We start from the raw sequence: 26,001 nt of genomic DNA, 5'->3' as shown, positions 1-26,001 counted from the left end.
TTCAATCTTGAGAAGGAAGAAATGGATAACTTTTTTTTTTATACCAATTGATCCTTCGTATAAAGCCAAACTTTTGACCATAAAAACCTGATAAACAATTTTTTTAACAAAATGAAATATGATAGCTGAGGCGGATCTCACATTTTTCTATAGGAAATGTAATAAAACCATGTTTCTTCTGTGGCATTGTAGTGAGTCAATATAATTTTGCAATTGCTATCACAGTAACGTGATACGAATTAAATTCGCGTTTTATTTGTTTTTTTTTTAAGTTTTCAAACTGAACTCCGAATAAAACGCAAAAAAAAAACATATAATACACTTTATTCGTGAATAAACCGTGAATTACTAATTATTCGCTAGAAAAATGCAAAAAGAATTGGGGGGGGGAGAGGATTTGGGTTTTTTTTTTCCCTTGTAGTACTGAATTATTTCTGAATTATTTTCGAATCACGAATTTTTGATCCCGTCGAACCAAACCGAACTATTCGTTTGTTACTATGATTGCTATCATGACTGGAATTGTTTATATTTTTGATGTGGCCACGAAGAAAACGCCAGTCAATCTCCGTTAATCAAAAACGGTCCAGATTTGATTTCAAGATGATGCACGCATATTACGCCTTCTAGAATGGATGATTTGATTTCAAGATGATGCGCACTTAATCAAAAACGGTCCAGATTTCAAATTTGAATTTTACGTTACTGTAGAGGAATACAGACTTATGATGAGAACCACTTTGAATTTTTGACGGAGAACAAATCAAAAGACAAAGGCCGCGCAACGCAGACGCAACTTAAAAAAGTTGCTTTCTTCGCTAACTCCAAGCAAATGATATGCTAGAATTAATTGCGTGACTTTTACTTGAGCCTCGTAATTTTTTTTGTTACAACTTACAAGATCTCCTTCTAGAAGGTGTAATTAAGTGCGCATCATCTTGAAATCAAATCATCCATTCTAGAAGGCGTAATATGTGTGCATCATCTTGTCGTTACTTGGAGCTCCGTAATTTCTCCGTTAACTTCTTTTTTAGTTGGTTAGACCATTTTAATGTCCAAAAAAAAAAAGTTAGACCATTTTTTTTAAATGATACATCCTTCTCCACACTCCTATCTTTCCTCTATCCTCACAGCTATAATTTAAGAAGGTTGTATTATGGTCCTATTAATTATTTAAACACTTCTAAAATTAGAGGGTCGACGTTAAATAAGAAATGTGATAATTATTTAAAAGTTGTACTATAGTCCCCATTAATTATTTATCCATAAAAAATATTTATCACAATAAATATATACGAGATGATTATTCAAGTATTTTTTACATAGGTATAAATACTCTAGTGTATAGTTATAAATATTTGTTATACTTGATATTAATAATTTCATATGTCAATCAGTGTCATATGTAAAAAATACTTTTAAGTATAGGTATAAATACTTGCACGATAAAGTATATATACTTGTGTAATGACGAGTTCGAAAGTATGTTATCATATATCTCATTTGAAAGAGAAAATTACGTAGAAGACATTCGTGATTTTAGATTCGTAAAAAAATTTATAAATCATCAGAAATGTGGACGAAATTGAATGAAGGAAAAAAACTCACCTCTAAAAATGTGTATGGTCCCCCTATGTAGTTTGAGATTTGGTTGGACGGACAATTATTTATGTAAAAGTTATTCACATTATAGACATAAATATTTCCGTTCTTAGGTATAAATACTTATGTGCATGGAGATTAATACCTAAGAAAAAAAAAATCAATGCTAGAGCTTTTGTGGTCCCCAAGACAATTATGAAAGTTAAGTACAGAGATAAATGGAGGGATAGAGGTGCGATGACAATTATCAGGATTCTAAAAAAAAACTCATGTTAACAAATGCTCACAACTGCAAATTTTACAAATAGAATCTTGTAAACATTTACAATTTAAGCACATGACATTTTTCATACAAACAAGTCAAATATATTGTGATTCAAGTTTGAAACATAAGTTACTGCATTAAAAAAAATGACATAAACGGTAACAAATCATGTCATATAAACAAAAGTCGGAATTTTGTAATTGAGTAGAACTAGGTTGTTCCTAAGTTCACCAAGCATTTTGATGAGCTTAATTCAAAGTATATCATATTGATTTTAAATGATAAATTTAAACTGATTTACTTTTACGAGTAACCTGATCTACTTAACAAAAGTATGGCATCCCCTGGTACCATTGAAAATCATGAGTATACCACCCACCGCTATTGAAACCATTGAAAATCAGTATACCACCCACCTGATGCTATTGAAAATCATATTTCTAAACTAAAGGACCCGGAATTTATTTTCAAATCCTTCCGTGGAATCAAAATGTCGAGACAAGCTATTTACTATTATCCTATGTTATTTTTAAATAATTTCTAAATAAAAAATTCCGTGCATAGCTGTGGTTTTTATATTATAAAATTTAATCGTACAGGAGGCTTTATATGTTGTACGATTCTTAGATAGAGACGTACTTTTTGTTGATACGAAAATCATTCGGTTAAAGAGAGAGAAACTGGAAAGGGAAAAAAATATGAGTGAGTCTATGGTAATATGCATATTACGATTTGTTACTGTGTTATGGCTCTATATTTGAGTTTATAAATCCTAACGGTCGATCCGAACCGTTCATCTTGTTCTCCATATTAATATATGTTTGGAGACCAAAATTTTACATATTTTGAAATTTTTTTACTATTTTTTTAGATTTATTTAAAATCACTGTTTTTGAATGGTCCAGAATTTTCAGATCAAGTGATTTTCTAAATATCTAAAAAAATAGTAAAAAAATTTTCAAAAAATGTAAAATTTGGTCTCCAAACACATATTAATATAGAGAACAAGATGAACGGTTTGGATCAACCGTTAGGATTTGAAAACTCAAATATAGAGCCATAGCACGGTAACAACTCGTGATATGCATAGTACCATAGACTCACTCAAATAATATTATTTCCTATAAGATATATAGTTGTATTCTTAGATTATGTTTGCAAGTAATTTAAAATTTGAAGATGAAAAGATAAAATCGTGGTATCATTCTGGAATTAAAAATAAGAATAATCTTCATGTTTCCTCTTATAAAACATTTATAATCTTATCCATTTTATCTCACACTAAAGGATAAGAGTGAGTCTATGGTACTATGCATAGCACGGATTGGTTCGTAATACAGATCAATATTTTCGTTTTTAAAATTCTAATGGTTGATCTGAACTGTTCAACATAATCTTTATATGAATATGTACTAGTAGACTAAATTTATATATTTTATAATATTTTATTAGTTTTTTAGATAGGTACAAAATCACTTGATCTAAAGATTATGGACCATCCAAAAATAGTGATTTTGTACCTATCTTAAAAAATAGTAAAAAATATATAAAAAAATATACAATTTGGTCTGCAAGTACATATTCATATGAGAATCATATTGAATAGTTCATATTGATTATTAGAATTTTGAAAACAAAAATATTGATCTATATTATAAACCAATCCGTATTATGCATGTTACCATATACTTACTCAAAGGATGAGTTAATCTTAATATTTAATATTAATCTGAGTTTAGACCTCTATTAGAGGACAGCGTTGCTTTTATAGGCACATATACATCACATCATATAATTAGCACAAAATTGATATTAATATATTGAGTGAGGCTATAGTAATATGCATATTACGGACCGATCCTTGCTCGATCCGAACTGTTAAACATAATCTCCACATAAAAATATAATTGGAGAGATTTCAAACTTGGTAGCTTCTACCAAGAATTTCAATATATATATAATTGGAGAGAAAATATTACAATTTGTAGATTTTTTTACTATCTTTTAGATAAATAAAAAAATCATTGGTTTTGGATGATCTAGAATTTTCAAATCAAGTTATTTTCTACCAATCTCAAAAACATAATAAAAAAATTATAAAAAAAATGTAAAATTTGGTTTACAAGTAAATTTTCTTATGAAGATAACACTGAATAGTTCAAATCAACTGTTTAAATTTAAAAAATAAAAAATATGAGTCCATAGCACAAACAGCCGTATAATATGCATATCACCATATATAGCCTCACTCTATATATCTACATCTTTCATAGGATTAAATGGCCACAGAGAATTCAACCTATGTATTGCCCAAGTCATTAAATAATAAGGGGAAATTTCAAAAATAAGATATGCCTTTAAATATGATGAAATGCTCCACTTTTTAGCTAATTTTCTGTTGTTAGTTACTTGTAAACATTCTTAATTGCACCTCATCATTGTTTAATTACATTTTGTTAGTTCAAATTGAATTTGTATTTATTCCAACATTGTTTCTACTTTCATTATTATTTTTTAAATAAAATAAATTTGGTGCAATTTTTATTATTATAATAGACTGAAATTTCGTAATTTGTATATATTTATTTTGAAGAAGAAATGTGGAAGTCTAGTCTCCAGATTCCATTAATACACCAATGATGTCGAAAGTGACATGTACTGGGAATTAAAAGTCTTGCAATTGAAACAGAATTACAGAAAGCTAATCACTGGAGGGCAATTTTGTCCTAAAATAAAAAAAAAATGTAAGAGTAATTCTAGCATATATCCAAATCGTATGATAAATATATTTAAAAAATATTATTTAAACTAAAGGTAATAAAATTCGACATATATATGTTCTTAATTATTTATTTAGATAGGACGTATATATATATTGAGTCAGATTAAAATTAATTAGATACTTGTTATATTACATTTTATGAAATGTTAAACTTCGATCCCTATTTGATATGCATAATAAATTGATGTATAAATTAATAATTTATTAAATAAAACAGAGTTCAACCAGTGACCAGTAACATCATTTCTCAACCCATTTCATTTATATAGAATTCCGGAATAGAGCGCGGTCTTTTGAGTTTGAGATTTCAATACATAGAATCCTGTCGTCTCCTTACGGTCAAAAGCCGCCACTTTCATAAAAGTTTCCACGGAAATTTCTTTTGAGTAGAAATTAATAAAAAGGTAGAGAGAGAAATATAAATAGTACATGAATTTTAATATTAATAGAAATATCAGTATAAATTTGACTGATTTTAAAATTTTAAAAAATTTGATAAGTAATAATTTCACCGGTCTTAACATATATATTTTTTTTCTATTTTATAGAAGATTGTTAGATTTTGGAGCGGTATAACTCTTACCGATCTAAAGTGTTTTTTTTTGGAGTTTAGATAAGTAGAATTCTTATCTATCTAAATTCTTTTGATTATTTAGATCAGTAGAATTTATACCGTTCTTTCTAACAATATTAAAACATCCATACTCTTTAGATGCCACTCCGCTGCTCTCCAAATAGGAGAGCAGGACCCTGTTATTCAAAATCTAACCGTTGAATTTTTTCATGCACGAATTACAACACAGATAAACAATCAGATTTGAAATTATAGAGTCATGTTCTCCTATTTAAAGAGCAACAGAGTTGGCTCCATACTCTGTGTTTCTCTTTACCTTTTTATTAATTTGATAAGGTTCTAAATAGCGTACTATAGCGTTTTCGGACCACAAAAGCTATAGCGCTATCAGCGCTATAGCACCGCTATTTGAGTGGAAGAGGGGGTTGTCCGATGACCATCGGACCACTTTTGTGTTCAATGGGTTCTCTCACCGTCAGATCTACTTTAGGATTCGTGTGTACGAATTTTAAAGCAGACGTGAAATTGCGGGCACGAATTCTAAAGCAGATTCGACGGTGAAGAGAACTCATTGAACACAAAAGTGGTCCGATAGGCGTCGGACGCCCCCCTCTCCCGATTTGAGTATAGCGCTATTTTTTTCTCTAGTTCACTGTGACGTAATAAATGCTATATTTAAACCTTTGTTCATTTCTATCAAAAAAAAAAAAAAAATTCAGCTTTCCAAAGTGGTGACGCCAGCAGCCGGCTGCGTCAATTTTTCGTTTCAGCAAGGAAATCTGCACCTTCAAGGCTTCAACGTGTCAAAAGAGCTGGAGGAGCACATGAGGTCCGTGATTGACCGTTGGAAATTGGAATCCAGTGTCTTTTCAATTTTCATCACTAACCAACTGCATATTCCTACGGTACCTCAGGATAAAATAAACGAGTTACATTGATCAATGATCGGTCCGGATCTTATGTGAATTCCTTCATCGCCTCTCCGGTTCACTTGAAATTGAGGTGTTTATAAACCGTATTAGATAATGGCTATGTGTTATTAATTATTACCGAGTCCGGCTAGTATGACATCGGTGTCAAATAACACTAACTTTAAAATTTATTGAATAGACTTCAAATGACCAATCAAGACTGTTCAAACCAATTTACTTTATGAGTGATGCATTTACATGCAATTTTTTTATATTTTCGAGTTATTTTAGCATTAAATCAAGCGGTAAAAATGTTAAAAAATGAATGTATTAAATTTAACTTAAAAACTCATACATTTGACTACTTGACTTGATATCAAATAAAGTCAAAAGGTTAAAAAATTTACATGTAAGTGCACAACTAATAAATTAGATTGGTTTGAACGGTTTGGATTCATCGTTTGAAGTCGATTTAATAGGTTTTGGAGTTAGTGTTATATAAATTGAAATGACACTGAAATTATACTAGCCAGACTCATTAATTATTACCTCCGTGGAAATAGGATGCATGATCATCTTAATTTATCTGCTCTAATAAACAAAAGTAATGTTGATCAAATCTAATAATAATTAAATTCAATTGATTATAGAATTGGTTGTAGACTAGAAGGTTATAGAAGCATGCAAATACATGTTCATTATAAGATCAGTCAGCTTATACATTGGCTGTTATTTTATTGGATTTTGCATTTTGAATTCAAAATTCAATGATTTTCATCTCACAAACCATACTGTAACCGATCATGGTTTATGAAAAGGAGGGCTAGACCCTTTCTCAGTTTAAAAAAAAAAATTCAATGATTTCTAGAAACGAAAGTCAGTCAAAATATAGGTAGCAATTTCCACAGTAGGTAGATGTCAAACCTACACTGAATTCTAACATCACTTTTGACGAACATATTTAAATTAATTATTGATATGATTAATTCTTGTTGAAATTTTTATTTATATTATATTTTAAAAAAATAAACCAAAAAACTATAATTTGTGGAAATTTCAAAACCACCTCAATCTGTAGCTTCATTCTTGGAGGGACGCAAATTAACTCGGTGGCCCTCCAAAAACTCAAAAATACGCAGTGATAGTAAATATATTTATGTTTTTGAGGAGCCTCCAAGCCAATCTACGGTTCCTCAAAAATGAAACTGAAAATTGACTTGGCGGCCCAGGTGTTTTTGGAAATCCGCATATTTTAAAGTGTTTTGGTTTTTTTTTTTTTTAATATAGTATAAGTAAAAATTTCGACAATTCTTGTAACATCTCAGGTCAAGTCAGGATCCTTTTTAGTAACTTAAATTTTAAGTTTAGATCATGACCGTTCAATTAGAATCTGAACCAATTCAGTTTGAGATGAAATGCAAAGGTCTTATCGGTGTCAAAGTAAATCCGACGGTCTGGCTCTAAACTCAAAATTTGAGGTACCTTAGGAGATATGAATTCCTCCAAGCTGATGTATTGGGAATAATATTCTCAAAATAACAACCGGTGCAAAGTAGAGCTAGCATGCTTTTGCGGATATTTAAAATTAGAAAGATTCATTTCTATTTTTATCTTAAGAAAAAAAAACCGTTGTAAATAACGGTATGCATGTCAAACGATTTATTAGTAGGCTGACGATTAATCATAATTCATATATCAACATAAAATTTCTAAATTTAGTTTATGATAAAAACTTAATTTCATATATGAACATATTTGTCCTAATTGAAAAAATTACAACATTAAGTAAGAAAAATATATGGTATATAAATAATCGAAGAATTAATCAATTTCAAAATAGGTAAGAAGAAAAAAAAATATATATAATATTGGATGTATATTCAAATACAAATAAAACTACAATAAGAATTTATGAAACTTATTATCACACAGTCACAACAACAAAAACAATATTTTGATAAAAAAAAAAGCAATTTGAAAATAAATAGTTACCGGAATAAACGGACATTAAATGAAAATAAATGTTCCCACAAAAGTATGCACAAAGTTTCAGTACAGCAAGCTGTACCTTTTAACCTTGAATACACCTTCGGTTCAGACTGCAAGTGCACAGTCCTATCGAGTAGTATATTGTCGGGTATCGATCCACAGGGACGGTTGAAACTTAACTGGACTTTACTTAAATTAAATAAACTCTAGAAGTTGCAAATGTGATTTTGGTGTTTTTAAAAAGATAAATAATGATATTCAAAACAATAAATATTTTTGGGGTTTTGTTTAATAAGAATAAAAAGGTGTTTCCAGGGTTCAGATTTCATTTCTGTTCAGCCCCGAGGCATACGGCCCGTATGGATTCCCATACGGCCCGTAGGGGACCCCGAGTTAATGCTGCAGCTACTGTTTTCTGCGTTGGTGCTAATGTTTAGGGTTTCTATCGACCAGATCTAGATACCTAACCTCAACTTTCGCATTTTGGCCTAGTACCCGATTACCGGACTCAAATACTTCCCTCTTAGATGCGTTAAACCTCAACTTTCGTATTTTGGCCTAATTTATCTAAGTCACTTGTCGGTTTACTAAAAGTATCCAAGGACTTTCGCCTCGAGGAAAGTTTCACCTTTCGGGTACTCCTTGGTTTCACCCTACTTCATATACTTTATTCGGTTGGATTAAATGTCATAGACTTGGCTCCTAACACTTAGATGTGCGCATTCATCTAACGGGATGACTAATCGATTCAAGCAACCACAAATAAAGCAATCAAAATACTACACAACAAGGTAAAAACAAAGCATTCAACACAAAATCCAAGTAGCATGCAAACAAAACCAAACTAGAAACTACATCTTAGCCCTAGAAACTAAAAGAAAAGAAAACAAATAAAACAAGTAAAGATAATGATAAGGAAGCTCATGGCAAAGCTCGAGGAACGAAGAAGATCCGTCGCAAAACTCTCGTTTTCCTCCTCTCTACTTGCTCTCCAAGCCGAGCCGTCGCTCCCCCTAGGGAAGGTTGTCCAGGTTCAACCACGAAATCCCCTTTTTATGGTGTGGAATATCTCATTTAATACCTCAGATTACGCCCCAAGAGGCTTCCTTTTCGACCTCCTTAAATTATGCTCATTTCATATTCCAGCTGGATTTTCCGAATTAGCGTCATACGGGCCGTAGGGGACCCCGTACGGGCCGTATGCCTGTGCTTTGTCTTGGAGACTTTGTGCCTCTGTTGTGGAAACCTTCTGTGTGGTTGGGCAGATCTTGTACGGGCCGTAGGAAATGTCATACGGGCCGTATGAAAAATTGTCAGATCCAGTTTTTCGCCCTTTTTCCTGCAAAATACCAAACAAAGCATAGCAGTACCACATTTTATCGAAATATAAGTAAAAAGCCCACTTTTATAGGCTCTAAAACACAGGTTTTAGTGTAAATTAGGGTTGTAATTTAGATATAATATGGAGATATCAAATTCCCCCAAGCTTGAACTTTGCTTGTCCTCAAGCAAAAATCCCAACTTAGGTATCGGGTTGGACTTTGGACTACCTAAATGCAGATAAATTCCTAAATGTGAAAAATTTACATGAGCTTGCTATTGTTAAGAACCTAGAGAATCATTTTGGATACAATTTGGACTTTCCTTGATCAATTTGTTTCACCCCACAAATTGACTAATGAAATTTCATATTCTGAGATGCTTTAATATTTGCAAAAACTAATTACTTGAATTGATCAATCTTTCATTCTTACATTGAAATTATGCCCTCGTTTGTGGTGATTTTTCCTTTTTCGCCCCCCCAAACTTGAAACAAGCTTAGGTTAGAAAGTCGCGGATTTCATGTGTTGATAACTGCAAATATTTTTGAAACTTTTCGAGCTCAAAGGCATCCCGTCGGATTGTGCCAGTACTCTTTTTTTCTTTGGGAGACGAGCTCAAAGGCGCCCAGTAGGACTTATTGCCAGTACTCTTATTTTCTCCATCTTTTCATTTATTTCATTTGCATATATCATGAATACACACATCCAAGGTATTCTTTCATACCCATGGATATCCCAATCTTTCTATTATTTAAAATCCCCAATTCCCTATTTTATAAGGCACGGTTCAGTTTCAAAATGCTTTTTCGATACAATTCAAGTTTTCATTTTTTTCTCAAAGTCTCAAAACAGCCCATCCTATGCAATTCTTTGATCAAACATGGAGTTATTTCTAATCTTTCAAAGTCATCCAAATCACAATCAAAATTTTTCAATCAAGTACTTAATTCTAACAATCACACAAATTTATCGCCAAAATAAACATGAGTTTTATACTTTATGCACTTTCAGACAATGAAGTCCAATTATGCAAGACTCTATTTTTCACAACCTCGTAAAACATCTTGACAAATTTGCAATCTCAAGCAATTAAGTTCAAAATCACAAATTCTATTCAAGGTCAAGTAAAAATCAAGGTTATAAATCCTAAAAAGTTTGAAAAATAAACATGACCTAAATGCAGATACAATTTTCTTCTATTAACCCCCAAGTTTGAATTAAACATTGTCCTCAATACTTAAATTCATACAAGAAAGAGTAAATAAAAGAAAACATGGAAACTAACCAGATATGGAGTGTACAGACCGTGTGTAGGGTGCACGGACTGTGTGAAGAGGCGGTTGAGCAGGAATAGCTGATTCTGGAGAATGGAGGAGCTGTACGGTCCGTGTGAAGATCTGTACGGGCCGTATCGGACAATGGTCCTCTGCTCCTCAGATGGTAATCGCCCGTTGGAGATGGGACGAAGGCCAGCGTGTTCCTGTGGTGAGAGAAAAAGAAAAGAAAAGATACAAGTTAAAATCTAGAATTTATCAAAATAAGCAAAACTCAGAAAAATTTCGATGCCGTCCCCGGCAACGGCGCCAAAAACTTGTTCACACAAAAGTATGCACAAAGTTTCAGTACAGCAAGCTGTACCTTTTAACCTTGAATACACCTTCGGTTCAGACTGCAAGTGCACAGTCCTATCGAGTAGTATATTGTCGGGTATCGATCCACAGGGACGGTTGAAACTTAACTGGACTTTACTTAAATTAAATAAACTCTAGAAGTTGCAAATGTGATTTTGGTGTTTTTAAAAAGATAAATAATGATATTCAAAACAATAAATATTTTTGGGGTTTTGTTTAATAAGAATAAAAAGGTGTTTCCAGGGTTCAGATTTCATTTCTGTTCAGCCCCGAGGCATACGGCCCGTATGGATTCCCATACGGCCCGTAGGGGACCCCGAGTTAATGCTGCAGCTACTGTTTTCTGCGTTGGTGCTAATGTTTAGGGTTTCTATCGACCAGATCTAGATACCTAACCTCAACTTTCGCATTTTGGCCTAGTACCCGATTACCGGACTCAAATATTTCCCTCTTAGATGCGTTAAACCTCAACTTTCGTATTTTGGCCTAATTTATCTAAGTCACTTGTCGGTTTACTAAAAGTATCCAAGGACTTTCGCCTCGAGGAAAGTTTCACCTTTCGGGTACTCCTTGGTTTCACCCTACTTCATATACTTTATTCGGTTGGATTAAATGTCATAGACTTGGCTCCTAACACTTAGATGTGCGCATTCATCTAACGGGATGACTAATCGATTCAAGCAACCACAAATAAAGCAATCAAAATACTACACAACAAGGTAAAAACAAAGCATTCAACACAAAATCCAAGTAGCATGCAAACAAAACCAAACTAGAAACTACATCTTAGCCCTAGAAACTAAAAGAAAAGAAAACAAATAAAACAAGTAAAGATAATGATAAGGAAGCTCATGGCAAAGCTCGAGGAACGAAGAAGATCCGTCGCAAAACTCTCGTTTTCCTCCTCTCTACTTGCTCTCCAAGCCGAGCCGTCGCTCCCCCTAGGGAAGGTTGTCCAGGTTCAACCACGAAATCCCCTTTTTATGGTGTGGAATATCTCATTTAATACCTCAGATTACGCCCCAAGAGGCTTCCTTTTCGACCTCCTTAAATTATGCTCATTTCATATTCCAGCTGGATTTTCCGAATTAGCGTCATACGGGCCGTAGGGGACCCCGTACGGGCCGTATGCCTGTGCTTTGTCTTGGAGACTTTGTGCCTCTGTTGTGGAAACCTTCTGTGTGGTTGGGCAGATCTTGTACGGGCCGTAGGAAATGTCATACGGGCCGTATGAAAAATTGTCAGATCCAGTTTTTCGCCCTTTTTCCTGCAAAATACCAAACAAAGCATAGCAGTACCACATTTCATCGAAATATAAGTAAAAAACCCACTTTTATAGGCTCTAAAACACAGGTTTTAGTGTAAATTAGGGTTGTAATTTAGATATAATATGGAGATATTAATAAACATAATAATTAAACGGAAAAATTTGTAAACACACCTCCAACAAATCTATCCGTAACGATTTGGTTGTCGCCACCGACTAATCCGCCGTTCAATCAGACCGTTTTTTACAACACTGAAAAAAACAAACTAGGTTTTTTCATATTTTTCAGGAACATACCAGGTGAATCTTATTTTGTAAAATGGACATTCTGCAACAACATGTCAAATTGTCTCCGGATATTTAATATAATCTGTAACAATATGAAATTTTAACGATCTTAAAGAAAGACAATAATTGGTCTTCCTAGGTTTGCAAGTGGTTCAAAGTTTTAAATATAGTTGGGTTGGTGGATAGAGATAGTTTTGGATTGTATGAGACGGTGCAACTTTATCCTCATGTTTTAAATTATTTTCTCATTATTAGAAAGAGTAAGAATTAGATGCTATAGATATATAGCATAACATATCTTCCTTCCGTGCTACGGTTTTAAAAATTTATTGCATAAACTTTAAACTTCAATCTAAGTAACTCAGTAAATTAGTTATATAATGAACTTGTAGAACATCAATTTTCACTATTTTTAGATTATTTTTTTTACTACTTTACATGATTTATGAAAGATAGAAAAAAAAATGAAAAATAGCAAAAAAAATAGTCCAAAATATTGATAATTTTTTTTTATTTTTAAGTTTTTTTTATCTTTTATAAATCATGTAAAATAGTAAAAAAATTCTAAAAATAATAAAAATTAGTATTCTATAAGTTCACTATATAATCAATTTACTGAGCTACTTAGATTGAAGTTTGAAATTTATACAATAAATTTTTGAGATTGTAGCACAGAAAGTCTTATGTTATTCATAGCATCCAAGTTTTACTTTAATTTAATTTAATTTTTTGATAAAAAGGCTAAGCCCATTTTCATTGAAAAAGATTTAACTTACAACCAAGCTTTACTTTAATAGAAAATGACATAACATAATTGCAAAAAATGTCGGGAAAGTTGCTGCTTAAAATAAAAAAAAAAGTTGTCAAACCATTAGTGTGAACAAGAGATAACAAAATTTGTTAGAAGATATTCTCTTTTTTCTCACAAGACTTGGAAGAATATCCAATCTATTTTTTCAACCCAATAAAATGAGGTACATAGATTTGATTTTCTCTTACATTTTCCAACAACCGCTTAAGGCAAGTCATACAACGAACACGTATCCTCTGCATTAACTCAAAATTTGATTTTATACAGAATCAATTTTACCGTCTGATTTTAACACTTGGACTTTAATATTAGTGCGGATTTAGTCTGCACGAATTTTAAAGTGAATCGGATGGTTCAAATAGATTCCCTTTCGAGTTAATGCAGAGGATACGCATTCGTCATATAACGGGTAGGAGTCAAACATACCAAAATTTCTTCCTCCATATGTGACATATGTATGGAAAATAAAATATGGAACACGCTTAGAAATACATTCCAACAAAACCACAGTAAGTAAAAGGACCAAAGAATACTTGGTCTCTTTCTATCCACGAACCCTTGTTTTATAAATAAAAATAATGAAACTATACTGGAACAGTAAAAGTTAGGTGCACAAAACAAAGCTCCTCTTGACCTCTTCTTATTTTTTATCCAAGGGAAGGAAAGATGTATTTATGGTCAAATATCTATTTATTTGTTTGCTTCCCACATTTTAACTTGAAGTCCATCTCAACCCAAATTGATTTTGGGTTTTTGGCAAATCAAAATATTCAATTTGAACAAAATCAACAATATGCCTACAAGTGTCCGTCGACATGTTGTGCTAATCTAAGTTTGGACTACTAAAAAAAACAGTTTTGTAAAATATTTAATAAATAGTAAAAATATATATATATATAATTTTATCTTCAGGTACATTTTAATTTAGATATCATGTTAAACGTTGGATCGACTGTTTGAACTTTTAAAATTACAAAACTGAATTGTTATAAGATGTTATAAGTGGATCCCTTCTGTGTGTATTTATACATACATACATACATACATACATACATACATACATACATACATACATACATACATTCATATATACATACATACATATATTTATATATATATATATAGAGAGAGAGGTTGGCTAAGATCAAAGTGGTAGTTCTTGAGCTTTGGTGCTGCCAATTTGTTTTTCAATTTTCAAAGTTCAAAACGTCGATTAGAACCATTCAAGTTGATCTCTATATTAAAATGTGCTCGGAGACCAAATTTTACATTTTTCTGATTTTTTTTACTATTTATTAAGCCACTTTGAAAATCGCTGATCCAACAGTGGCTTAACAAAACAGTAAAATCAGAAGCCATCGTCGGATCAGCGATTTTCAAAGTGACTTAATAAATAGTAAAAAAATTCAGAAAAATGTAAAATTTGGTCTCCAAGCACATTTTAATATAGAGATCAACTTGAACGGTTCAGATCAACGTTTTGAAATTTAAAAATTGAAAAGCGAATTGATAGCATCAAAGTTCAAGAACTACCACTTTGATCTTAGCCAACCTTGTATTTCCTAAATTGTGCATATCAGATAAAGAATAGATAGGGGTAGATTATGCAGATTTCTCATGGATTCTCCAACCGTTTACTTACTAAAATTCTTTAACAAATCACATCAAAATCATGAAGAGACGTAAAGCATAATATAACACCTACTTTGCAATTAACACAACCGTTGATTATGCAAAGGCTGCGCAACTGCAATCTCAATCCTACGACCAAATTTATTTACAAAAAATACACCATTTGCTCACTTCACCTACAAAATAATGCCTTGTTGGATACTCATCTCTTCTGGAAGTTAAACCTCTGAATTGCAAATCCAAACAAAAATGCAAAGAGCACGGCAAAAGCTGCCACCATTACAGCGACGACTCCCAGGAAATCATGGTGGAATCCAAAGTAGCTCCTCACAAAGTCAGCTACGGTCTGATCACCTTCGATGGTCTCCTGCACATCTCCAAATTGCGAACTGACCAACCCGTATAGGGTCCACGCAACGGGGCATATCCACACGTACCATCTCCACCAGACCGGAATTTGCTGCAGTAGATCACAAGCAAGTTTAGCACAGAAAAATTTTAAATAATAATAAGCCTTTCTTTTTAGCATATTTAAATTTATGGATATAGTTATTATGACAAAATAATAATTAGGGAAGAAAAATAAAAGATGATACTTACGGGTCGAGGAATGAGAAACCCGGAGAAGAGGTTCCAAAAACTATAGAACGAGGCCGAGACAATTGAAGCGACTTGGTAATTCGGTGTCAACCCGACTGCCATCATGCCATAGAAAGTGTAGTATAGCAGGGTGAAGTACATGAAGAAGATGTACCAGAAGAACTTGGCAGCCGTCCATTCAAATCCAATCATGGCATAGACAATGATGCCGTAAACCAATGCTTGTACAAATACGTAAGGAATCTCGATTGCAACCTTAAAAATATGAAAAGTAACCAATTTTTTTAGTCCATGATGCATAATTATATTTTTCAGTTATGAGGTTTTTATTTATTGAATAATTACCTGTCCAAAAGCATATGGCAAAGCAGAGTACATGCCAGCTGCTTTTTCTCTATAAAAGACTGTTCGTTCAATAGACACGACGGGTTGAACAGATGATGCATTTTGCACTCCAATGAATAGAACTGAAGCATACATTGAACCCATAGCATTGAATAGATCTTGTCTCTTTTTCCTGTAAATATAGAGCACCCAATATTAATTGCTTTTATAAACTACAGATAGCAATTGAAGAAGAAAAAAACAACTTTTTGAGGAGGAATGAGAGAAATAATAATTGTACGTACGTCTTTGAACCAAGATCCCAAAATATAGTTCCAAACAACAACGCAATTCCAGTGGTAAAGAAGAACCGAACGGCTGTATAAGGAGGATTTCTCCAGTATGACAATCTCTGCTTCCACAAACAAGCCAAGCATTGTGAGAAGAAAGGTTGCGAATACTTGGTTTCAAAATTCAGGTCACTTGAATCAGCGGGTGGTGTGCTTAGTTCCTGAATCAAAGCCTTGTTTGTCCTGAAATGGGGAAAAGAAATAAGCTTCTAAGTAAATACTATCAGACACTAACAACATCAAACCTGATGAAACAATTAATATTGCTAGGTACTCACCGGTAGAGCTTGGAGTTTTTGTATTCTTCACTGAAGTTGACCCCAAGTGCCTCTTCTTGTGCCAGTGTAGTCACTTCTAGCATCCATGTTGCGGGATTGTAACCATTTTGTATCTTATGCACGCCTTCGATACTCTGTAAGTAAAGGAGTTATAAACAAAATATGGTAAAAAAATCATTAATTAAAGACTTTACAAAAATAAGAAAATAATTTTGTATGTGTACTACCTCAAAGTACTGGACTAATTGTGAAGAATGGTGACCCAATGGGCCAACATAGATCTCTTCTCCTCCTCTCTTCATTAAAAATAGCTGGAAAATATCACAATTCATCTGATCAATCATGTCTGGGAAGTAATTAATCGATAAATAACAATTCTAACTTCAGATGCAAATTTAGAATGATATAAGCTATCTCTCACCTCATCGAAAGCTTCAAAGATGTCAATGCTAGGTTGGTGAATGGTACAAACAACAGTCCTGCCGGTATCCACGGTGTTCCTCACAGCCCTCATGACAATGGCCGCAGCACGTGCATCGAGCCCAGAGGTTGGTTCATCCATGAAAATTATTGAAGGATTGGCGACAAGTTCAACTGCAATAGTTAACCTCTTTCTTTGCTCAGTCGACAAACCATTTACACCCGGCAGACCAACCAATGAATCTCTCAAAGAGTTGAGCTCCACAAGCTCCATTACTTCTTCTACAAACCTCTGTTTTTACAAAACATTTTTATATTACTTGACATAACATATTCTGACCTTGGACATGCAATTTCAGTACTACATATATTTACTGAATGTTTTTGAAAAAAAATTATATATTGCTTATTCGGTACTTCGCGTATGCTTTTAGTGTGAGTTATTCTAGTAACTGAATATATATGTTCAACAAATCTAAAGCTTACCTCTCTTGTCTCTAAGTTGACATCAGATGAAAGCCGCAACCATGCAGAGAACACAAGGGACTCATAAACCGTCAGATGAGGTGAATGTATGTCGTTCTGCTCACAGTATCCTGAAATACGAGCAAATGTCTCTTGCTTTTTGGGATATCCAGATATCATGATAGTACCCTCTATGTAGCCTCCTGTTTTCCTTCCAGCTAATACATCCATTAGTGTAGTCTTGCCAGCCCCACTGACACCCATTAGTGCTGTCAGAACTCCCGGTCTGAAAGAACCACTAACCTCCTTTAAGAGAACCAACCGGTCTTCTTCGATTCCTTGTGCTTTCATTTCCTGGTAAGGTTATCCAAACATTAAATACAATCGCTTTCGAATCTGTTTCCTTTTTGGTATTATTAATTATTTTTCTTATTTTTCGGGGTTGTACATGTTATCTTGAGGTACTTTAGGGGAAGTTGTGAAATAGTTCTAATGTAATTTGATCTTGCTTGTTTAAAAGCTTACTGCAGGCATGTCAACAGAGTATCTGATGTTGTCAAAAGTGATAGCAAGCGGCTTAAATGGAAGGGCCATGCCTTTCTTGCTCAGGTCTGAATCTATGACATCGTGCACGGATGTTGATGCATTGTGACTGAGTGCATCTCCTCTTTGAGATGTTGAATAGGATCTTCCTTTAGATGATCCTTCTACAATCTCGCCAGTTAGGTTTGCATGTTTTTCCTTTAACGCCTCTTCAGATACAATAGGCTGTGCTTTTCCAAATGCTGCAGATGGAAGCTTTTACTCAGTAAATGTTTTTAAACTTAATCAAAGAAAGGTTGTCGATTTCAGCTGAAGTTATCTAAAACAGTACTAAATCTGACTGGTACTGTACCAGGAAGCTATGATATTAATTCTGAACTGGTTTATTCAGCACAAATTTCATCCAATATTTTAGCCTAACAAAATCATCAATGGTGCAATGAAGTATTAAATTTAACCATACTAGCAACAATAACTCTCAATTGCTCAATTGTGGATATTGCACCATAATATTTCCTAATATGACAGCATTTGTGGAGGTACCATTCTCTGAATACAACAAAGAAAAAACAGCTAATAAGCTCCCATATGGACCTCACTAAACAAGATGGTTGGATAGACATAATTGATGGTTAAGATAGAGATGTATCTGAAATCTTACGTTTAAGATATGAAAGGGCCAATGTGTACAGAGCATTGAAGAGAAATACAAATCCAATCAATCCACCGAACCCGATCCAGTACCATTTTGCTTCAGGAAAGATACCACGAGATTTCAACAATTGCACCCCCAATGTCTCAGTCGAGTTAGGAAGTATCTACATCAGCAAAATCAGAAAATTGAAATTACCTTGCTTATTTCTGCTATTACAAAGAGCACGTGTTTGAATTTGTAAAAATAATTCCATATTTGTACTTTAGCCCAGCTATGTCCAAGGAACTCGTTAGTTGAGATGCCATTTTGTGCGTACATCAAGGGAGAGATCCAGTAGCCCCATTTCCACCACTTCTTAATGTTATCTGTTATGCAGAAAAAACAAATTAGTTCCAAATTTTACATTAAGTCTGATTGCAAAGGGTTTTGTTCAGTTGGTGAACTAAATTTTCAGGTGGTACAAATCCTTACCAGTCATTGAGAGGACCTACTTAGTGGGGAATTTTAATTTATTTTTGTTTCTTTTCTTTGTTTTTTAACATCTGTGAGCATATATATTGGCATGTAAACAGGGATCAACATGCATAATGCCAATTAATATATAAGATCCTCTATTTTGAATTTTAGAAACTTTATGCACTAAATAGGGAGTGGCTCTACCTCTTGAAAGAATAAAACCACCCAATACCATGATAATCAAGAGTGCAAATGATCCAAATGTATTTGCCACAATCATGTTTCTGGCAATCCCACCAATTGAACGGAAGAGAGCTGACGACATCTGATTAACTCCTAGGAGAATTAGATACTGTTTGAAGAGCCTGAAATAGTAAAACAAAAAAATGATCAAAAACTGAGTATAGCTCAATTATTTTAACATAGATAAAACAACTGTAACCTTCTAAAGAGGTGTATAGAATAATAGAGAGAATTTATAACAACAATTTGATCTGTTGTCACTTACTGTTAAGAAATGCTATCATATAAGTTTTATTTTAAAATCCTAAATTAATTCATTATTGGAAAATATTCCAACACTTCTCACCTTGAAACATTTGGATCAAATCCAATGACATAATAAATGGTGAAGACCCAAACTCCAGCTTCAATAAAGGAGATTGGGATCTTGAGAATCCATGAAGGGAGAGTATAAGTCCATGCAGGGTAGAAGAGGAGGTCCCGTTGCTTGAAGAAAACTGGCAGTTTAGTGATAGTCATCGACAGCTCAGAAAGTCCATTGAACATAATCATGACGATTGAGAAGAAAAGTGCTCCCATGTAGATACCTCCATCAGTGACTGAATCATGGTGCATGTTTGTGCGGAGGAATACTGTACTGGCCACGAATGCCATTATAATGAGCTGTTTAGCAGTGAAGAGAAACACAAAGGTATGTTACAAGCCAAATAGGAGGCATTTAAAAAAAAATAAAAAAATAGAACTCATTTTAAAAGTTTGAAGTTGAAGGGGCCACCATAAACTTCCTCCACAGATAAACAAATTTCTAATATATATGTATATCTTTTCTGAGAAGCTTAAGAACTATAATTTTCTTTTTTTCATTTTATGAGCTTAAACAGGTAACTATCGGTTGTTGGTGCCAGTTTGTAATGTTAAGTAAAAATTAAACCAGGTAAACTCACTTGACATGATTTGAAGATGTAAACAAAGGAATTCCGCTTCATGAGCAAAATTTCCCTTTCAATGTTGGTCATCAGAAGCTCTTTCTTGCTAACACCGTATCTTGAGGTTGTCAAAGCGGCCGGGTGACTTGTGCTCTTATCAAAAGGGACAGAAAGTTCATGTGCTATATTCCGGCCGACATGGAAAGAATTGAATGCCTCTGAAAATGCCTTCACAGGCACGTAACGATATGGCTCGTCATAGCGTGCCCAGTATTGTTGTTGATCTTTCCTTGATGTTACCTATTATAATAAGAAAATTAGATAAAATTAAGTAGTTTAGTGCATAAATTAGGATTTGCACAATAATAATGTAGTACAGAAAGGCCAAAACCTTCAACAATGTGTCATACATCAAATTTAAATCCACTCTATTATATAATTACCCACCAAATTTCAATCACAGATAACATTTAGTGGTACCATGCAGTATCAGTATCTATACAAATTGATTCTCATCCGTACCTCCTGTAAGAAGTCAGCAACACCTTTCCTCTCGGGGCACTGGAACCCCATTGACTCGAAGAATTCCAATACATGCTCACGTGGGCCCTGGTACACAATCTGGCCATCAGAGATGAGGATTATATCATCAAACAGGTTGTATGTCTCTGGTGCCGGCTGGAGAAGGGAAATCACAGCCGTCCCTTGGAGTATGTGAATTGACCGACTCAGAGCATTCACTATCTGGTACGTCGTTGAGCTGTCTAACCCAGTTGATATTTCATCCATGAATAACACTCTCGAGGGACCCACCATCATCTCACCTAGAACAAAGTCAGTGCAAAATGTAAGCATTTATTTTGTTAAAGTTTTGCATGAGTCCACAAAACATGCACCGAGCACGTGACGAGATTAGAATGGCGTACCTGAAGTGACACGCTTCCTTTGCCCGCCTGAAATACCTCTTATCATGTCGTTTCCAACCATGGTATCAGCACAAACTTCTAGTCCCAGTAACTGAAAGAAAGGAACACAAAATAGTGACAAGTGTCAAGAAAAACACATGTGAAATTAGATTAAGAATTAAAACACCATATGTGAAATTAAAATGCCATACCTTGATAATATAGTCCGTCACCATGTTTGTTTTATGTCCCCCCATTGAAAATGCCTACATTGTTAGATTAAAAGAGGCTACATGAAAATTTTATGGAAAAATAAAATCAGAGTTGCAATTTAATTTATCGTATGCATGAAGTTACCTTCATAAAGACATCAATATCAGGGTCGGGCTTGATATTTGCTTCTTTCTCTCTTCTTGCCAACTCAGTTATCATCTCTACCATTTTATGATGTGCAATTTATTCAGCATTTCAGAAAGGTTTATGTTTTATATCAAAATGTGTGATATAAAATTTCTAAGAAAAATTCCATACCGTATCTGGTACCAACTCCCTGGTACCGAGCAGAGAATTCCAGAGTCTCTCTCACAGTCATCTCCCCCAAGTGGAGATCATGCTGACTGATGTACGCAGCTGTTCTCTCGGGTACAAACTCATTCATTTCATGCCCATTGTAGGTCACTTTACCTGATACCTGCATGTCATTTTACCCAAATACCCATATTACCCTTGAGTTAGCACAGGTGAATTAGACTAAGAAAGACATAAAAGTGAGAGAGATGGATTACAGACCTTTAGGTCAGAATCTATTTTTCCTGCTAGTGCAAGCAGTAAAGTAGTCTTGCCAGCACCAGGTGGCCCCAATAGCAATGACATCCTATAATAGAATACATTATACAGTAAGAAGAAATTCACAAGGAAATAAGTAAAATATGATGTTTACCATTTTTGAAATAATATTTTATACATGATAATCCTCTGAGTACAGCTTCACATTTGATAATTTGAGTTTATTATACAAGTACATATGAAAATTACCTCCGTGGTTTAATGATTCCACTGACATCATGGAGGATAGGCAATGGCCTTTTCCTGCTTGGTACGATATGGAGGGCATTTGCAAAGGACTACAAGTTGAAACGATAGAAAATAGGAGATCAATTATTTTTTAATTATGCATGTGGATTATGGAATCTTTTGGGCAATTAGAGTAGGTACACTAACAAATTTCAAATTATTATGTGTACCCTCAAAGAAGGGGAAATTTTGTTTATTTCAATTTCTCCTTTCCTTTGCGTGTTAGTTTTGCCAGAATGATGTTGGTGATGTGATGTTCATCTGTATCTTTCTATCTTTTTAAAAGCAAAATTGGTAGTTCATATAGATGATATGTTAGAGGATTTTTCTTTTTATTTTTTGCAGAAATACTTACAAATTGTCCAGGATCATACAAGTCATTGTCAATTTTTGTATATAATTTGTTTAGAGATTTTTCTTTCTTGCCAAGTACCTCAATTGTATTCATGGTGGAATTTATGAGTGTTGGTAATCCCCTGCTTCCAACATAAGCCTCGGCCTCTATACTAAGGTTCTCGAATCGCACTTCTATTGATGGTAGATCAAGTCCAACTCTTTATACAAAACAAGAAGCGTAAGCTTATTAGAATTCTTCAATATGATGATTCATCCCAGTATATATTTGACTAAAATAACAAGAACAACAGTGAAAGAGAATGCATCACTTAATTCTATTAAAAAAGCGCAAGTATGTGGTTAAGTAAACATGTCTACAATATCAGAATTAAAACAGATGCAATAAAATGGAATATTTATGAGGTTATAGGCTTATAGCTCCATTTTCTAAACAGAGAAACCACCTATTATCAGGTCCCCAAAAAACTATTGCTCTGTTTGGTTCAAAGAGAATAGGTCTCAATTTGCTCTGTTTAGAACAAAAAAACATAGCTTTTTTCTGTGTTTTGAAGAAAAATTAAGTCATCTCTAAACCCAACTGAAATACACAAAAGAGTAATTCCTCGTTGCAACAATACTGCAACAACCAACAATCACTTCTTCTTTTTTTAAAGAAAATTAAGAAAATTGCAAAATCAAATATCTAATAAGTACCTGTCAATGCGGTCCCTGAGCTTGAGCAAGAACCGTTCTTGATCCTCCTCAACGACATGCACAAGTCTGTCCAACAGTGTCTTCCCATCGTCCAATCCGAGTTTTCCAATGTCGACCTCAGTGCGCTGCCCCTCAGGCGTGAGGAGGATGCCCGTGCGCAGCCGATCAAACGTCGGCAGTTTCTCCAGTGCTGCCCACCGTAAAGCCTCTTCGTCGTCCTCCTCCCTCGACGACCGTGAGAATACGTCTTCCCCACCCCGTCGCCATAACGAGTTCTCCCGCCTCAGGTTGAAGCTCCCCATATGATGAATCTCTCCCGGCTCCGCCATTCTCTACGTTCGGCAATTAGTTGAACACCTAGTGAATTATGAGCTTATTTGTTCTCTGTTTCCCTTTGTATTCTTGTATTGAGATTTGCGTTGTAATCAATGGAAGGTGGATAATGGGAGAACCATCAATGGAGCACTTGTAACAAAGAGCGTCGTCTCTATTTGTTTCTTTGTGCTCTTTCTTTATCTTTCTTTTGATCGCATTAGTTTCTGTGGGGATTGATGTGAGGTGTTAAAAAGAAGTTGGGTTTACATGTGTGTGTATATATAGATATATATACAGAGAGAGAGAGAGAGAAATGGAAAGAAGACTGGATTTTTGAATTTTGCAAGTTAAGTATTCGAGCTAAAGCGTTGACATTTTACTTGGCTGCTTAGCATGTCTAACCTTGCTAAGAAACATCAACGTACCTGGTCTAAAATTATTCACAAAATTATACTTGGAAGTCAGATTACATGCGGCATTCCATGCATTCAGCGATGGATTCAGGATGTTTTGTCAGCGAGACAAAAAAAAAAAATATTAAATCAGATTTAATCAATTTAAACTCATTAACTAATTAATTAAATACTCAGATAAAATATAATAATTTAACTTGTATTTTTTAATACTCTGACTTATAATTTATAATTCTCTGACCTATAATTCTAATTACCAATCATAATTTAAAATTATTATTTTCATTTTAACTCTAAATTTAATCCAAATTACAAATTAAATATTCAAAATAGAAGAAATTTTTTTTCAAAAAAGAGCGAAGTCGATCAGAACGTTTCGATTTCTACTAAAATTTAAAATTCAGAAACCCCCCCCCCCCCCCCACACACACACACGAGACCGCCCCTGCATGCATTTTTCCAGACCAAATATATTTTTTATCAGTGGGATCGAGCATAGGGGTTCGACCGATTTTTTTATTTTTATCCAAAATTTAAATTAAATTTTAAAAATTAACCGAACCGGTTGGTAAATTATAAAACTACCCAAACCGCTAAACGGTTAACCGGACCCTAGGTTCGGTTAACGGTTTAGCGGACCAAGGGTTCGGTTAACCGTTTAGCGGACCAAGGGTTCGGTTAACCGTTTAGCGGACCAAGGGTTTGGGTCCGGTTAACGGTTAACCGGATTCGTTGGTTCGCTGAACCGTTAACCGAACCCAATTTTTTTTTTTTTTTTTTTTTTTTTTTTTTTACTTTTTTTTAAAACAGAAAATTTTAAATTTTTTTATTTTTCTATTGAAAATATACATGAAAATTCGTATTTAGATTTATTAACCGGAAATATGGTTTTGGTCCGGTTATCCAATAACCGGTTTTTTTTTTTTTTTTTTAAACTCGTTTTTTTATAACCATATTTATATGCATATGTATATGTGTATGTATATTTTTCTATAATTTTAAATTTTAGATTTGATTTACAAATTTTTTTTGTGTAAATTTGATAAATCTAAATACAAATTTTTTTTGTGTAAATTTGATAAATCTAAATACAAATTTTATTTTATATGTATACGTAGATTATATAGAATATATAGGGTTTAGGGTTTAGGGTTAGTGTATATAGATTATATAGAATATTAATAAAATAAATATTCCGACAGAATATATATAGTTTACATTAAAAAAAAAAATTATTCACTATACAAGAAACATTGAAATTATATAGACTAGAAAATTTATACAAGTCGTATATATAATAAACAAGAATCAAGATGGTAACAAGAAAGTTAATTTAGTATAGCGGTTAGTGTACTTGGCTCCCACCCAAGTGACATGGGTTCAAGCCCCGGTGGGAGCAAAAAAAGTTCTCTTTTTTCGCAGTTCATGAGTAAGGTATGGACCAAGTCTATTTAGGTTGAACCGGTTCATAGACCCCTCCATTCCTAAAGTAATGGACATGTCCATTGCCTCCATTTGAACCAGAAATGGATTATGTACAATCCAGAAGTATAAAAATGGTGCACACTGATCATGAACCATCAAATCCGGAAAACACTAATCATGAACCATCAAATTCGAAAAAATTAAAATTCAGAATTCTTGAGAAAAAATGGTTCTTTGAATGGTTGTGATTAATTTGGAGCAAAAAAATGTCCAACCCAGTTGTATAAGATCCGTAAACAACTAAAGATGCATGGTTTTGTTTTGCATCTCCCATTTCCACTATACAAGATTATTGTTTTGCAATGCATCTCCAAAAGATACATTTAAAAAATCTCCAAAACAATGAATCTCAATTAAATACGATTTACAAAAATAAACATCGTATTTATATCTATCAAATTTACGAATAAAATTTGTAAATTAAA

The 26,001-nt window shown here is 33.6% G+C and overlaps 1 protein-coding gene across 1 annotated transcript; it reads right to left on the bottom strand.

Moving 5' to 3' along the window:
• Positions 1 to 15,065: 15,065 nt before the first annotated feature.
• LOC144562730 (ABC transporter G family member 37-like) lies at positions 15,066 to 23,958 on the bottom strand. Its single transcript, XM_078311977.1, has 23 exons — positions 23,364 to 23,958; positions 22,747 to 22,867; positions 22,275 to 22,363; positions 22,029 to 22,113; positions 21,771 to 21,930; positions 21,597 to 21,673; positions 21,452 to 21,505; positions 21,261 to 21,351; positions 20,857 to 21,158; positions 20,353 to 20,634; positions 19,755 to 20,071; positions 19,370 to 19,530; positions 18,971 to 19,074; positions 18,716 to 18,872; positions 18,037 to 18,296; positions 17,533 to 17,865; positions 17,048 to 17,338; positions 16,854 to 16,937; positions 16,627 to 16,760; positions 16,304 to 16,531; positions 16,020 to 16,191; positions 15,675 to 15,929; positions 15,066 to 15,534 (listed from the first exon to the last, which is right to left on the bottom strand). The coding sequence occupies exons 1-23, from the start codon at positions 23,690 to 23,692 to the stop codon at positions 15,277 to 15,279; spliced, it is 4,344 nt and encodes a 1,447-aa protein (XP_078168103.1). The 5' UTR covers positions 23,693 to 23,958; the 3' UTR covers positions 15,066 to 15,276.
• Between the last annotated feature and the right edge of the window lie 2,043 nt (positions 23,959 to 26,001).

Source organism: Carex rostrata, chromosome 12 (assembly GCF_964058835.1).
Source record: "Carex rostrata chromosome 12, lpCarRost1.2, whole genome shotgun sequence".
In the NCBI taxonomy this organism is placed as follows: domain Eukaryota; kingdom Viridiplantae; phylum Streptophyta; class Magnoliopsida; order Poales; family Cyperaceae; genus Carex; species Carex rostrata.
Note: the sequence above shows the minus strand (reverse complement) of the source record. Positions and strands in the feature narration are given on the sequence as shown.

Excerpts from the sequence above, each read along its gene's own strand:
- LOC144562730 (XM_078311977.1), bottom strand. The coding sequence starts at position 23,692 with ATGGCGGAGCCGGGAGAGATTCATCATATGGGGAGCTTCAACCTGAGG. Across the intron at positions 21,931-22,028 it reads AAATAGATTCTGACCTAAAG|GTATCAGGTAAAGTGACCTA; the intron begins GTCTGTAATCCA and ends AATGACATGCAG. Across the intron at positions 16,938-17,047 it reads TCTTTGAAGCTTTCGATGAG|CTATTTTTAATGAAGAGAGG; the intron begins GTGAGAGATAGC and ends GATATTTTCCAG.